Raw genomic sequence first — 16,048 nt, forward strand, 5'->3', positions numbered from 1 at the left:
AAAAGTTTTCATATCTTTGTTTTTAACTGTTGTGGCTTGTTGAATCAAAATAAATGAATTGGATACAAGCTCAGTGTCATTTCCTTTAAGAATTAACTCATCTTTCTTGGCTTGAGATACTGAACAAGCAACACCTGACCTCATCTGAACCCTGTGGATATATTTTTCACCCAAGAAATTTTGAATTTCAGCAAGAGAACCATTCTCTTGAATAACGACATTGATGGGGAAGTGAGCATATACTGGCCTCATCCTGTAACGGAAACCAGTGTAACACCCTTGATCATGTTCTGTTCGTTACTGCAGATGGTGCCTACAGTAGTCAGTTCTGTTTGCCCACTGTTCGGCAATCCAGAGCCTCTTCTTTTTCTTTCCAAGAAGATTGAGTTCTACATTGATGTGATTAAAATCCCTCCACAGAGTGGCTCTGGGGCCCTTCACAGTAACTATGTGTCCCCTCAGAGTGATATCCACATTTTCTGTGACGTCAGCAGTCTGATTGCTGAGAATGGTTTTCATCCTGGTTTTCATCCTCGTGGTAGATACAGCAAAGGGAGCGTGTCCCTTCAGAGTGATATCCACATTTTCTGTAATGTCAGCAGTGTGATTGCTGAGAATGGTTTTCATCCTCGTGGTAGATACAGCAAAGGGAGCAAAAGTAGTATTTTAAAAAGGTTATTTTGTTTCTTTGGTAGTTAGCCCAGTAGGTATTTAGGAGTGTGGAGCTTTGGAATGGCAGATGAGGTGTGGTCACTTGTGTCTTGCTGTTCCAGGAAGCAGTGTGGTGACACGCTTATCTCCAGAGTCAGCCAAGATTGTTTTCCAGCGTGTCTTACTGCACAGCTCCCTGCAGATGGAGGAGTGAGGCGAGGAGAGATTACCTACCTGTCGAAGGAGCGCTTATCTTGCTCTAACAAATTTGCTCTCAGTGCTCGTAAAATAATAAAAGGGTTGGGAGCTGGGTCAAATAGTGCCATAAAAAGGGGAATAGGAGTAGAAATCTGAAGTTCAAGTTCTCTTACAGAAAAACAGTTTAAATTTCTCGTGTCATTGAAAGTGAAATTAGTCGTTCCCTGGAATAGTTTATTTCTAGCAATCTGACAAGGTGCTTTCAGAATGTCTGGAAGGAGTAACACAAATGTTCTCCAGGAGCAAAGTGTATATGTGAAATGAGAGGAAGGTTGTAGAATGCTCTTTCTGATAGGAAGTTCTCTTTAAATCAGAACCAGGAGGTGATTGAGTCTGTTCAAGGCAGGTACCCGTGACTGGATGGTTATTAAGTGTGTGAAATCTTTGTAACTGTAGGATGGATCCCAACACATGATTTAAGGCTTCTGTGCCTTTTCCAATCTAGAATGAAATTGTCTTCATCATATTAGTAGTTAAGGGCATTTAAAAGCCTGAGAAAATATTCCGTATATAGTCAAACTTGGACTGTTAGTATATAGAATCGACTTCCTACGTCAGAATTTATTTTATATTTTAAAAGTAATTCATTTTATGCAGTGCATGCATCAGTGCCTCCCTGAAGCGGATGCACAGTCAATATAATTTACCCTTTCTTGACTACGGAGCACCATAATTAACCTTCTCTGAACTTGAGCGTGCCAGGCACTGTCCCATGGCATTCAATTTGCTGTTGGTGGGAAACATAGACAAGTAAGTCTTGACATGAAAATCAGACCAATAGGTGCTAAAGCAAAAGTTTGCACCATGTGTGCAGTAGGTGAAGGTTTGTTTGATGGAGGAAACTGCTGAGGTGAAAAGCCCTGAGAAACTGACACTTTCCCAAGAGCTAGCTCAGTCAGTCGTTATTGCTAGAATCATGGAGAGTGGGTGGGCGCCTGGCAGAGGGGCCTTCCTTGGGGTGTTCTGAAGAGTGAGAGCTCAGTTCCATCCTGAAGGTACCAAAGAGCATTGGACAGATTCTGTTTTTCTATTCTCTTGACGCAGATGAAGGTTACCGTAAAGTATGGCGTTAGCAGTGAAGCTTGCTGCTGTGAGCACACCTATGAGCATAGCTTCCTGGGAGCGGAGTGGAGCAGAGCAGAGCACCACTGGCACGTGATGGGTTAGCCACCACCAGTATTATTGATGGGTTATTTGCCACTGGCGCTGTCATTCTGGTGCTTGGCTAAGCACTCAGCTTAGAGGGGAAATAACTTCCCAGGGCCCTTCAGGTTATAAGGAAGGGTCAGGATCCAAACCGTGTGTACTCCTGACCATCACACAGACACTCCCTCTTGGAGAGCGCTGCAGATATTTGCTTCCTTGCTTGCTTGTTTGTGTTTGAGAAGAGAACTCTGGAAGTCATGGGGGTTGAGTGGCTTAATGAGAGACAAAGGGAAAAGACAGAATCACGAAAGGTACCTCACCAGGCTGGTGAGGTGGGGGCTAAGAGGACTCAGACACAAAGTTTAGTTAAGCAGGGGCCTACTTTCTTGGAAAGCTCCCTGAAGAGTACGGTAGTCTTTGGGGGTGTCTGAAAGTGGCTGCCTTTCTACGAAACTCATGTTAGCTGGCCATCCCACCTTATTGCCTTTCCCTCTGCTCACAGTCCTTGCGTCTTAGAGCTGCAGTCCACAGGAAGGGAGTTCCTGTGCTCAGGGTAGTTCCTGGCTGACACCCAGGGTTATAATTGTGTGACTGCTGCTGGCTTTGACTGGCTTTGGGGACTGAGTCTCAGAAGTGGTGCCTGTGCATCACTGACTGAAGTTGTTTAAGAATGGACCCCCCGCCCCTTAGTTCCCTGGTCCTGCCTTCAGAGATTCTGGTTCAGTAGGTCTGAATACACTGCCTAGAAAGAGTATGACGCAGGGGCCCTGGCTAGACTGTGAAAGCCCCGCCTCTGACATAGGACAGGTTTTCGTGCATAGGACTCACTTGGACACACATTTTCAGTTACATATATGTATTTATAAAGTTTTCTAGTTTCAAAACAATGAAAAAATACCCTTAAGTTATTTAAATTTTTTTTCTGGTTTTGTTTGCTTTTACAGTAATTTTCCCCTTTTTTATTTTTGTAGGATACTAAATTGTGGATAATAATGGAATATCTTGGTGGAGGCTCTGCACTCGATCTAGTAAGTATTATGTCAGATGCTTAATACACATTAAAGCTCTTCTCAGTAAATGTTGATTTTAAAGAAAATTCTGTTTATTAATTTCTGTTTCACTCTTTTAAGTTCCATGAAAAATGAATCAAACTATATCTTATAATATGTATTTCTGTTTCTGATATATTACTGGGAATTATAGGTCTTCTTTTGAAACCAGTTTTGATGTTTCTTGGGGAAAAAAATGAATTCATTCATAAAAGCCAAGAGGGATTTTTACCTGTCGTTATCGTTCCTAAGAACAGTTTGTTAGTCTTCCAAAACTGGTTTTAACTTTTGTAGAGCTGCTGCCCTGTCATTGTTTCAAGTTTCAGATGTAACTTAGCTTCCAAAATATGCAGGTAATATTTTAATCTATAATTAAAATTTTTAAAAATTAAAATTTGTTTTCGGGAGTAAGTTACAGGCAGGGTGTGATGATCGCAGTACCATGTCACATATCAGAGCAGTGGTCCCGCCATGCAGTGCGTTTAGGGTGGAACTGGACTGGCACCAATGGCTGTGTCATCAACCTGGCCACAGCCTACTTTGCCATTAGTGTGTGCCACTACCTTCCACACAAGATAATGGTAACTAGATATAGAATGACCTCGAAGTCACAGTCTGCCACTTGCTTCTTGTGGTCAAACATGGTTCTCTCTTGGCCTTTGAGAAGATGCTCAAACAACCAGTGAACCATAAGCATTGCTCAAGTTGTCTTTAAAGCACAGTATATACAACGCAAGTTCTTAAAGGAACTCACACAGTTAAGTGCTCAGTAGCTTGTCCCCACAGTGGTCATGCAAGTGAACTTAATATAATCAGCTTTCTTTCTCTACCCATCATGTAAAAGCTGGGCTTTTGGGGTGAGTGATGATTTCCAAGACAGGACTAACCCATCATTTTAGCGTTAGAGGGTGGATCCTGCCTGATAGGAAGTTGTCAGGATGATGGGTCTGTAGTTTTTACTGCTCTGAGAACTGAAAGAAACTGGTGTTTTTTAATCGTTACACAATCGACATAGATTTTATTCATCAAGAAATACCTTTCGATTACAGATTTCTTTCTCATAGCAATAGTAGCAGTTGGTAGTTTTTTGGGAAGGTAACCCTGAAAAACTACATGTTTCTCTAAAAGACTTATGTACCTAATTTAAAAAAAAAATCATATAATGTTATAAACCATAATAGCAACTGGTCAAAATGATGTTCAGAGGAAATTTCAAGGAAAAAATAATATGGTATAAACGATTATATTAAAATGAGAAAGGCAACAAAATAGCCAAAATTTTGACATGCATGGCTTCTTTTCCATAATATACACATTGCACAAAGAACTCTTCATTTTTTAAAATTCTTTTGGGAAATACTATAAGAATGTAGAAAATTATCTCGTTTTGTGTAATTTGATTTCCTATTAAGTGAATTTCATTTTTGGCATATATAAAGTTATTTGTGGGGACTCTTCCAACATTGAGTCCTTCAGAGAAGCAATTCTAGTCTCTAAATGCTTTAATTTATTCATTTTAATGCCACAATAATTTAATTTATTTACTGATAACTTTCTTTGGAGCTTTGAATTGAATTCTGTGAAATTTTAGACATTACAGTTGAAGGAAGTATAGAACTCTCCACTTAAAAAAAAATTTCATATGGTATGAGAGTCCCAGCAAACTGCCATCCACCTTACACATCAATAGCCCTGGTGACAAGAACTGGACATCCCTTTTTGGATGTCCCTAACCATCTCATTTTAATCAAGATGAAGAAATAGACACTCAGAGGGTAGGTGTCCCAGCTAGCAAATAGAGCTGGACTTTGGATCTCATTGTGACCAGGTACAAAGCCGAGGCCTTCCCTGAGCTTAGGCTGTCCTTCTCCTCCCTCTGACGTCGTTTTGTCTTTCTCTGCCTCTTAACCCCTTTCTGTTGGCCTGCCCCCAATCCTCAAAGAAGAGGACACACTCTAATAATGGGATAAAACAATTGTTTTTTGCATATTGAAAACATTACTATTTTGAGAGGGTCTATTATAAGTTCATAACAGATTTTAAAAACCAGAATATTGTCACATTAAAAATTCGATACCACATAGAGATATTTGACAAACTTAAAAATGTATCTGTAATGTGTTTTTTTCAAAATGAGATGGCATATTCATTGTTTAGGTGAAACTGCTATTGTAGTGGGTCCAGACTGTCTCATACAAGATAGAAATTTATTTCTCTCCCACATGTGGGGTCATTGGGCTATAGTCCACATGGTTATCAGGGACCTGCACTGGTGGGTGGCTCTACCATCTGTAACCCATGGCTTCCCATGGTCTTCAGTCATTTTCTTCTCTGGCTGCCAGTGTTTCAAGGCCAAGACCATGTGAGGGGCATGTGTCTGTCACTTCTGCTTGTATTCCAGTGGTGAGAACTTAGTCATGTGGACAAACTTACTGCTGTAGAGGTTGGCATATGTGGCCTCTTGTTGGGTGACAGCTATGTGCAGAGGAAAGAGAGAACAGACTTGGGGAAAGGGAATTAGAAGTCACCCAGAGATGAGATACAGCCTAATTTTTTTTCCTAGGAGTCTTTCCTTTATAAAGATTATTTGAAGATTCCACAGCTCTATGAATGATAGAGACTGCCACACTTACAGAGCTTAGAAATGGTAATGGTGGAGAATGCTAATATATGACTTTCGAGAATTTGACTCAGCCTTGTCTTATCCACTAATAGGATCTGTGTTGTGTAGACAGCAACTGAAAACCTTTTATCGTGAATTTTAACACAAAGAAGGACCCCCCTCCAGCCCCTACCCTGAGTAAATAGAGTACCTCCCCCCGCCCCCACCCTTATGGCAAACAAATCATTGGTGGGCAGTGTTTATGCCAGATTTAAAAGGACATAACCATACATATATTAAACAGAGAGAGAGAGAGATCTCTCAGTTATCCAGGGGTAGATTTTTCAATTAGTTTTTCTCAGGTCTTTTTCTTATCTTCCCTTGCTAATGACACCAGACTGTTGTTCTGTTTCTTTCCAGAGACTTGATAATGGAAGGGTGGAGGTGGTTAAGCCCCTCTAGCAAAAGTTAATGATTATCTGCTTGAGTAAAAACCTGCTGGAGGAGGAAATGGAACTTGTACCCTGTGATACGATTTTGAACAACTGGATTATCCTTCTGGTTCTGGTGTTCTGAATAAGAGCAAATACGCCAGCATCGCTGCCCTCTTTTTTCCCCATGTTATGAGCAAAGTGTCTTTTCTTCATTTTGAGTATTAAAATGTCTCTTGCTATGAACACTGAAAAATAGATGTGGAGAAGGCAGGCAGGCAGGCAGTATTTCCAGATTGTGCTCTTTGGAACAGTAGTTTTAATGTATGTTTCTTAAAAAATAAGACTCTTGGTCAGATAACTGGAAAAAATTTGGTTTTGTGGAATAAAACATGAGACGTCTTTTCTCGTTTGAGCTAATTTTTTGATAGTATTTAATTAGAATTTGAGATACTTCCTGGCAGGCTAGTTGACCAATGCAGTGTGACCTTCTCTAAGCATATAATACACAGTAAAACCAAAGCAGCACATTCTCTCATTCATGTGTTCTGAAGGTGAGAAAGCTGAGTAGCTGCTTCATCATGGGTGTGCTCTGCTGCCGGAGAAGCTGGAGTCTCATTGAGGCCAACATGTTAGGAGAGCTTTGAGAACGAGACACCTTCCCCTCTTCCCCAGACTTTGTGGATTTCGTGTAGGCCAAGTTGGGCCAGTGAGCAGAGAGCACAGCCTGCTAGATGAACCAGAAGCAGTGTCAGGCATGAGTAAAGCTGCAGTGAAGCGAGAATGGGGTGTCTTGGTTGTTTCTGCGTTGGGCCCCATAAACGACTGTTCTGTCACCATTATCCCAGCGAAGGCCCTGAGTCACACAGTAGGACTGGCTGAGAATGTGTACAAGCATCAGTCAGAACTCTACCTTACAAGGAGTGTGTTAGTTTTTATTCCCTTTGGTTTAAAAGCACATCTATCTTTTTAAAACATACTTAGTGAACGCCATAGGGTTGTGTCTTCTGTTGACTAAAATGTATGAATTTGGGTTATGATGGCATTCATTGTCAAATCTGAAAATATACCAAAGATCGTTATTCAGATGAAGAATTAATCTAAATTATTAGAATTCTGCCCCTCTCATGGTTCTGTTATTAGTTCTTTAGGGAGTGTTCAGTGGTTTTGCTGTAATTTATCTGATTAGTTGTGATTGAATTCTTTGCTCTACAGATGATGGTGGTCTTATCCAGTTTGAACCGAGATCTAGAACTTGTCTTATTTTTTCCCTTTTTTAAAGGAATATGTACACTTGACATTTCTTCCTTATGTCTTTCAACAATTATGAATATTGAGTCAATGTTAATTCCTTTGAGTTTCTCAGAATAAAACTTTTCAGAGGCCATTGTTACCTCATTTGGGATCACATATAATAAAAAATCCCAAATCATTAGAGAGTAAGTTCTTTCAGCTCTCTTTGCCCAAGTTTTAAAATTTAGATTTAAATTCTGGTGCAGTGGTAGCCTCAGAAAGCAGTGGGCTCCCAGGCTTTCTCTTTTGGGCCATTTGTGTTTTGATAACCATTACGTATTTTAGGACAGAGCCAAGCTACTTTATACTCTAGTCTCCCTAGCAAGTACTGTAAGTTTCTGGGCTCTTGCTTTCTGGGCTAAAATCCCTCACAGCTCAACTTGCAGGCACAGTGGGGCTTAACACAAACTTTCTCACTGGCCTATTTTGATTCTTAGCTTTGCTTTATTCAGCAAAGTCATTTTCTCTGGTTTTTTGTTCTTTTTAGGGCCTTTTATTTTTTAAAATTGTTTGGACAATATATTTTGGAGTAAAGAAGTTTTTAGATTTTAGTTATTCTTGTGCATTTAACATAGATATTGACTGTTTTATCATCTCAAACTTCTTATAATCATTTAAGTAACGTTAATACCTTTTTTTTTTGTTAGTTAGAACCTGGCCCTTTAGATGAAACGCAGATTGCTACTATATTAAGAGAAATACTGAAAGGACTTGATTATTTGCATTCGGAGAAGAAAATTCATAGAGATATTAAAGGTAAGACAACATCTTATTTATATTTTTTTGAAATACCTAAGGTGACAGGTAGGAACATACTGTTGAATTAAACTGTGCTTCTCAAGGGAAGTTGTCTTATGTGTATCTATGGAGTACCTTCAACATTTCTGGGGATGGGTTGGCTTTGAAGAGTCTAACCCAAAAGTCTAACCCAAAAACTTGTTCTTGTTGAGCACATTATCTCGCTGGGGAGAGAATGCACATGTTCCCAAATGATAATGGACAGAACAGTATAGCAGATGATATCGGAAGGCATCTTGGTTTTATTTTGCAGCTGCCAATGTTTTGCTGTCTGAACATGGAGAGGTGAAGCTGGCCGATTTTGGAGTGGCAGGCCAGCTGACAGATACACAGATAAAAAGAAATACCTTCGTGGGCACCCCTTTCTGGATGGCACCTGAAGTCATTAAACAGTCAGCCTATGACTCAAAGGTAAGGGCCAGTCCTTCAAGTTCATTGAGTCTGGAGAGTTCTCTCTTTTTAACTTTTACATTATTGCTTTTCCAGTTGAAGCGAGGGCTGGTACCTTGAAGTAGGTCATAAAGGTAGTTCTCAGACTGTGGTTAAAAACAGGTCTCTGTCTTCTGCTTCATCATTTAATGCCCTTAATCCAGTTGCAGTTAGTGAGGTTTTTTGTTTTAGGCTAAACAGTGTCTGCTTGGTGGTGGTGAACACTGAGAAGGAGCAGGTGTGAAGGTGGTGGCCAGGGTCACCCTGTTGAGAAGTCTAGGTAGAGGCCTCCAGCAGGGTGGGGATGTGGGACCACAGAGAGGGCTGGGAGGTTGTCTGTACAGGTGGTGGTTGAGACTTGAGTGGTGCGGATGAGGGGAGGCGGCCTTGGACAGGACTCTGAACTATATTTAAGGGACAAGTACAGAAAGAGGGTCCCACAAGAGAAATGGAGAGCTCACAAAAATAAAAGATCAGAATCTGGAAAGAATAATGCTTTTAGCGATTGCTGCAGATTCTTCCTGTCATGATTTTTAGTTCTCAATTAAGATCATTTTTCTCAGAGGTTCCTTACAAACATGAGGTAAAATTGTAATTCCTTTCTTTCTTCGTCCTTTACCTGTCATATGTTATATTTTCCCAATTTTTCCTATGTTCTTTTTTCTCTGTTGTCCTGCAACTTTCTTATGTTGCAGTTTTAGACTAAAAAACCTAGGGACCCTGCTTCCTGGGTCTCTGATTTAATTCCCATACCCCATAGGCTGCTTTCTCAGTAGCCTGTACACAGTAAAATCTACACATGGTCCACAGAGAAATGGCTTTTCTGGACCAAAATTTCCAGGCAAACAAATATATAACTCAGATACCGATACATTTACATGCCAAATATGGTTTGTTCTCTTTAAATGGAAATCTTTTCAATATACAGTAGACTTGCCATTTTGAGCCATCGACTACTGTAAAGTGTCAGTGTTGTGCTGAAGTTGCAGGTGTTCCTTCCAGCATTTCAAGGTGGACCTGGCTATCCCACTGTTGAGTTGTAATGGTGGCCATGACTCCTGTAGGCATCCTCATGGCCTTAGTGGCCATTGGCCAGTAAGTAACTATTAGGTTTTCAACCATCATGACAACAGAGCTGTCTAGTCCTTGGCATGTTTGTTGCTTATTGCTTTGCCCTGTCTGATGTGTGGATTACCCCCATAGCCACTTCCAATACCTGCAGCCACTTTTGCTATGGGCCCTTTTCGTATGGTTGTATCATTTTAGGCCTTGACAGAAACTTACGTGTTCAGAGTATGCTCTTAATTTTAAGCTGAGATTCATTTATCAAAGTTCATAGATCTAGATTTTGGTAGGGATTGGAATCCAGGTTCTTAACTCATCTGATTATATCACACTCATTATTCTCTTCCTAGTAAATTAGTTAGTCAACTGGTACATGTGACTCAGGATTCAGATCTTATGTTTTCACTGTTACCTATCATTGTTCACTTCACAGTTTTTCTTCAAGAATTGTCCAGGTTACCCGAGACCTTTTTCCTCCCTGTCTTTCCCCCAGTGCAGGACTTCTCTAGCTGTTTGCTGAAGGCGGCCTCTGAGCAGCATAGTTTTTACTGCATCATCAAGCTTTGCCATCTTTTTTCTTGGTGTTCTTGTCAAGATCAAAGTGCTTTTATCTGATCAGTAGGATTTGCAGTATTCTTTTTAGGTAAATCAAAAAATGCCTTCTCAAACTCAGTAGGAATGCACACTTGATTTGAGGCCTCAAGAAATGGTCACATTTTTCTCTAACCTTTAATTACGTTTAATTCTGGCTTATGTCAAAAGCTAAATCTTTCATTTGTTTGGATCACACCCAGTGACTATCAAAGAATGTATTTTTTTAACTTTTTCAATTTTCCACATGACTCTTTACTGGAAATCATGTGTGAAAATATGTTTATGTGAAATTTACTTCCCAGGTTTGTTGACCCAGGAGGTGTGGAAAGTGCAGATAAGGCTAATGTCTGTGAGTCTTGAGGCTTATCGGAAGTGGGTTCCTGTGGCTGAGGTCTTAGGAATAATGCTATAGACACACAGACACACACACACACACAGACTCTGACACACACACAACACTCTCTCTCTCTCTCTCTCTCTCTCTCTCTCTCTTTCTCTCTCTCTCTCTCACTCACACACACACACACACACACACACACACACATCCTCATGACTCTTAAGAATAATAACACACACATACAGACACAAGGACACATACACGACACACAGACACTTTAATGTCCTCATGACTCTGGGCTAGCAGCTCTTGTTACGAGCAATGCCTGACAAGGACAAAGAGCCTTTTTCCGAGGTTGCTTTTTGGAATATCTTTCTAGTGACTTACTCGTCTTCTTTCAGTCCCCCCTCCCATTCTTTCTTGAGTATACTTCTAGACATTTTTCCCACTGGTCTCTGCATTACAGGTAAAGAGCTTAATAGCTGTAGGGTAGCAAGGTTCCTTTACTGCCATTATGAGAGCATGCTCCCGTCAGTTTCCTCTTCGGGTGCACACACTGGTTCTCAAAGGAAGGTTGGGTTGTGCGAAGAGGAAAGGAATGCACCTGCCTCACTAGCCTTTCCACTCACTGAACTGAAGGGAATATCAGCCTAAGCTTTGAGTGTATGTCTAGAACCTTGTTTAAAACAGTAACCCCTTGAACCAGTATCTTTGACACCTTGTCATTTGTCGGGGCTGCTTAGGTGTTCTGAATGTGTTTGCCCATACAGAGCATCTTATTGTCAATCTCAGCTCTTAACCACAGCATTACTAAGTTATGATTGCTCCTATGCCTTAAGAACCTTTATCATCACCGTCGTCATCATCGTTTTTTAGTGTAGCTTGGTTTGTTTAAGAAGCCCCCAAATTTTGGAGACAGTGCCAAGGGAGATGACTGTTCTCCCACAAAGAAGCCTTTGTTTTCAATGCTAGAGCAGGGTCTTGGGCTGCAGAACTTACATCTTTTTCTTTCCCTTTTCTTTGTACGTTATTATGGCAGTGTGTCAGCAGATGGATTGGATTTGAGTAAAGACTTTGCCCCTGTTTCATGTCCCTTTTTCTCTACTCATTCATTCAGTCTTCATGTAATTGTGCTCAGTGCTGTGCTAAATAATTTATATCTTCAGTGAGTAATTGCAGTTCTGGGTGTCAGGTACTCTGACAGGTAATCGGGGGAGCAAGGGAGCTGAGTGAGGGACATCAGAATGAGCTGGGCAAGGTGTCACAGACATAGGGCTTTTCAGCCCCTCAAAGATAAGGGAAGGATGTTCGGGCCAAGTCCAGTGTGGGAAAGGAAAGACATTTGTATTTGGATTGTAGATTGTGGTGAAGCACATGGTAGGAGATGAGGCCAGAGAAAGGTGACTTGCCTATTAAAGTGAAACGACATCCTGCGGACACTAGGAGTATGGTGTCAGTATTCACTTGTAAATAACTCTGTTTTTGGCCTCAAAAGCAATATAACTCTTTAATCTGTAAAATATAGAAAAAAATGAGATGAAAAGAACACCCAAGCACAAGCCAAATTATTTTGGTGTCCAGGCATCTCTGAAATAACCATTTGCAATCAAACCATATTGGAAATATGGAAATGGAAATAGGTGATGTGTTGATGGAAAAAATAAAATTGTTAAAGATGAGTCACAACACAGCAGTATTAGACTCCTGGTTGCTGGAATCTGCACAGTTAGCCTGTCCGCTGCAGTATGTGACTGTCCCTTCCTGTCTTGTGCTGAGTCCTCTGGCCTTCCCTAGTCTCTCTGTTTGGGATCAGGAATTACCCACAGTCTCTGTTATAATGCCCTGGAGGTGGAGGAAGGGTGTGAATGCAAAAAGCATCCAGCCGGAGACTAACAACAGGCTTTGTTTTAGCATGTAATAATGATTGGGCCTTTCTGGATGAACCTATGATTTATTGCTATTTAGTGCAAATGAACCTTTGATTTACTGCTATTTAGTGCAAATGATTTTAATACCTCTATATGCTGCTTAGGTATCACATCTAATTAAGTAGCTAGTTTATATTAACTCCATTTTGAGCTATGTTTTGACTAGTTATTACTGTGATTTGGGATTCTCCATGATTTTCCCCCCTCTTCCTCTTGATTATAGAGTTGACTGTGATTCCTTCTAGAGTATCTTCTGTACATAATTTTTTTATGGCACTTAAATTGTATTGTCTGCAGATTTGTAGCCAGCTTATACATAACATGGTATTGGTAGGATTTAGACTATCGTATATTGGTAACACCCCACCCCACCTGTCACCCGCATTGAGAAAGAGTCCTTGATCATCATTAACAAACAATTCTGTGTTTTCACTTAGGAACGAACATGCTACCTAGAACTGTCCACATAGGAGAAAATCTGTTCACAAAATATCTGCAGTACAAAGCACTTGCCCCTTAACATTTTTTGAGTTGGGCTCACATTGAAAAACCTCTATTTGTTTTCTCTTAATGTCTAATTTCATGTCTTCCATGGAAGGAAAATGGATCTTTTCTCATACCTGAATTTTAATTGCCTTGGAAAATGATTGTCTTTCCCCTCACATAACTTTTATGTTAAAACACACACATTCTAAATGTGATGCCGTACAGATACAGCTATAGATCAACTAAATTATGTTTATGATTCTCTATCAATGTCGTCGTTGCGTACAAGATACTTTAATAAGTTAATGTGCTATAGCAACTTAATCATTTCTCTAAGGTTTAGCGTAAGTAATGCAATTGAATATTTTTGGTAGCATATGCTATTTTCTAAATCTAGAATTATTTATTTAGGATAGATTCCTAAAAGCGGAATTAATTGGTTTTAACAAGTTTGAATGTTAAAACCATAATGGTTATGCCAAATTGCTTTCCATTTATTCAGGTGCCAGTCAAGTTTTCCAAATTAGTCAGGAGATGGTATATGTGTGCAGGGGGAGCCTGTAGGCAGGAAGACACTTAGGGGTCCCTTATCCAAGTCCCAGGGAGTGAGCCAGGGCAAGAGGGCTAGAGAGGGACCCAGGGTGCCAAGAGGTCAGGAGCCACCTACCTGGCACCTGGTTGATTCGGGAGGATCCAGAGAATTCCAAGAGGCTAGGATGACACTTGGGTTCCTGGCTGGGCTGCCTGGGAAGTTGGCACAACTTTTGTTTTGAGAAGCCTCTGCTGGCAACTTTCCCAGGGGAAGCAGGTAAGCGACGCCGTGCCTCTTCTGAAGACTATGGAGATGCATAACAGGTTGGGTTGGAAAGGCTGTTTCCTCAATCAACTTTAGTTGGTCTATCTTGGCCGATGGAAGCAGGTGCCAGGTCCTCAGAGTCTTGCTGCGTGTCCACTTATTGTCTGGCCTCGAGCCCGTTAGCGAGCCCGTTAGCGAGCCTGTTAGCAAGCCCTCGGACTGCTAAGGGAAATGAGTGCCAGCAGACACTGTCATCGGCCTGGGCCTTCTAGTTAAGGAGTGTGTTTAAGTGGTAATGGGATGTGTAGGGGTCTGGAAGCGCATCTGTCAGAGGTCATCTGAACAAAGCTCCTGTATCTGTACGGCTAGGGGGCAGATTGGTGCTGAGCAGCAGGCTTTGCAAACAGCAAAAGCTGTAATGCAATCCGAGAGGGCTGGAGTAGGCAGACAGAAGTGGAATCATAGACTTTAGAAAGGAACCTGTTGAGTGAAGGGCCGCTGCCATACTGGAGTGTGCATTCAGTCATCTTTGCCTCATCTGTTTTTGCATCTCACCTTCTCTGCTTGTACCTGCACACGCATGTCCTCCTGCCACTGCCACAGTTGCAGGTGCTCACCGCTGGCACGCTTCTGTGTACCCATCTTCCCCTTCCTAGGGACGAGGACTGGAATAAGTCACATTTCTGCTGATTTTTTAAATAAAGCAGAGTTGAAGTTGCAGAGAGAAAGGAAAGAGGCACATAACTCTTGACACCAGTTCATCCAGACTGACCTCTTATAGTAAAGTTTAGTACAAAGAATTTAGAACGAGGGCTTGCCAACAGTCACTCCCACCTTCCCTGAGAACAGAAGGGAGTAGAACAGGTGGTAGGCATCGATCCCACAGACTGCTGGGGAGGTTGTAGTGAGGATTTCTCATACTCACTAGGATTGTGGGATCATGGCAAGTGATCCTCTGCAGGCTGGAAAATGTCCAAGTCCTGCAGTGACCTGCACGGTGTTTCAGACTTTCCATTTCCTGGCTGTAGAATGAATATGCAGATTTATTAGGTTCTAACTTAATTGCCTGGAATTATGATAGGTTCATAGCGCACAGTGACAAGAGCAGAAAAGTTATCCTAGACTGAGTACAGTAGAGTTTTAGCCCTCCACCTCCGGCCCCTGTTCTGCTTTGCTGGCCTGTGTGGTCTTGCTTCATTTTTTTTCAGTTTCTGTCATCTTTGATGGGGATTGGTACCAGATGCTGAGAAAGGCTCATTAACTAGAATTCCTCTAAGACCTTTCTACTCTTTTCATTTATAACACATGATCAACGACTTCATCTACCTGACTGACCAGGCGAGCCTGCAAGTATATGCTGGGCGGGCAGGACAGGGTCAGGCAGCTAGACTCCAGGTTCCCCCACATGGCACCCCTCGATTCCTGCCAACAGTGAATCTAACCAAGCCTCTAGGTTTGATGAACTCTTTGGGTATTTGATAGGAAATATAGGAGCTAGAAAAATGTATTAAATGACACCAGGAAGAAACCAGACAAACCCAGACTTTGGGGCCTAGTTCTTCCTCAAGTCAGTGACACTGGGGAGATTCGGGAGTGGACTGTTTCAGGTTAAAAGAGCCTAAAGGCCATCTAACAGTCAGTTGTAGCACATGCGCCTTGTTTGGATCCTGATTAAAATTAACTATGGAAAGACTTTGAATAGTGAAGAAATTTAATTATTACATGATACTAAGACTAATGTTCTCTGCTTTTTATGTTTGAACATCAAGTTCTGAGTGGTATGTAAGGCACCTTGCACAACCACACTGTTATTGTTCCCATTTTCCAGATGAGGGAATTAGGCTCACAGGTTAGGTATTTTACCCAACATCACAAGACCAGGCTGGCCATTCTTGACATCAGAACATTAGTTCTAAGCATTGCTTGATGGGGTGACTCACAGACACACCTCCACTGCCCATATCTGCCCTCTCTGCTCACCTCTGATTACCTATCCCTATAGACTGTCTCAGGGACTTCAGTTAAATTGAATGTGTCATTCCTCCAGCAGTAAGTGGAAGAAGAATCGTAAAAGCCATCTTTAGCAGAGAGGTAGAAGATATTTTGTAAATTAAATTTTCTCCTATGTGTTGTCTATTTTGAAATTAAAACTAAAAGCTTATTTTTTCATTTTTAGTTAAATAAT

The 16,048-nt window shown here is 41.2% G+C and overlaps 1 protein-coding gene across 2 annotated transcripts in view; it reads left to right on the plus strand.

Moving 5' to 3' along the window:
• Positions 1-16,048, plus strand: part of STK24 (serine/threonine kinase 24) — a 107,130-nt gene that overhangs the window by 76,496 nt on the left and 14,586 nt on the right. For both annotated transcript variants that reach the window (XM_015587344.2, XM_015587345.2), the window contains 3 exons: positions 3,027-3,083; positions 8,078-8,186; positions 8,482-8,639. In XM_015587344.2, coding sequence (XP_015442830.1) covers positions 3,027-3,083; positions 8,078-8,186; positions 8,482-8,639 — 324 coding nt within the window. The remainder of the gene's footprint in view (positions 1-3,026; positions 3,084-8,077; positions 8,187-8,481; positions 8,640-16,048) is intronic.

This window comes from Pteropus alecto, unplaced genomic scaffold, assembly GCF_000325575.1.
Source record: "Pteropus alecto unplaced genomic scaffold, ASM32557v1 scaffold13, whole genome shotgun sequence".
Lineage (NCBI taxonomy): Eukaryota > Metazoa > Chordata > Mammalia > Chiroptera > Pteropodidae > Pteropus > Pteropus alecto.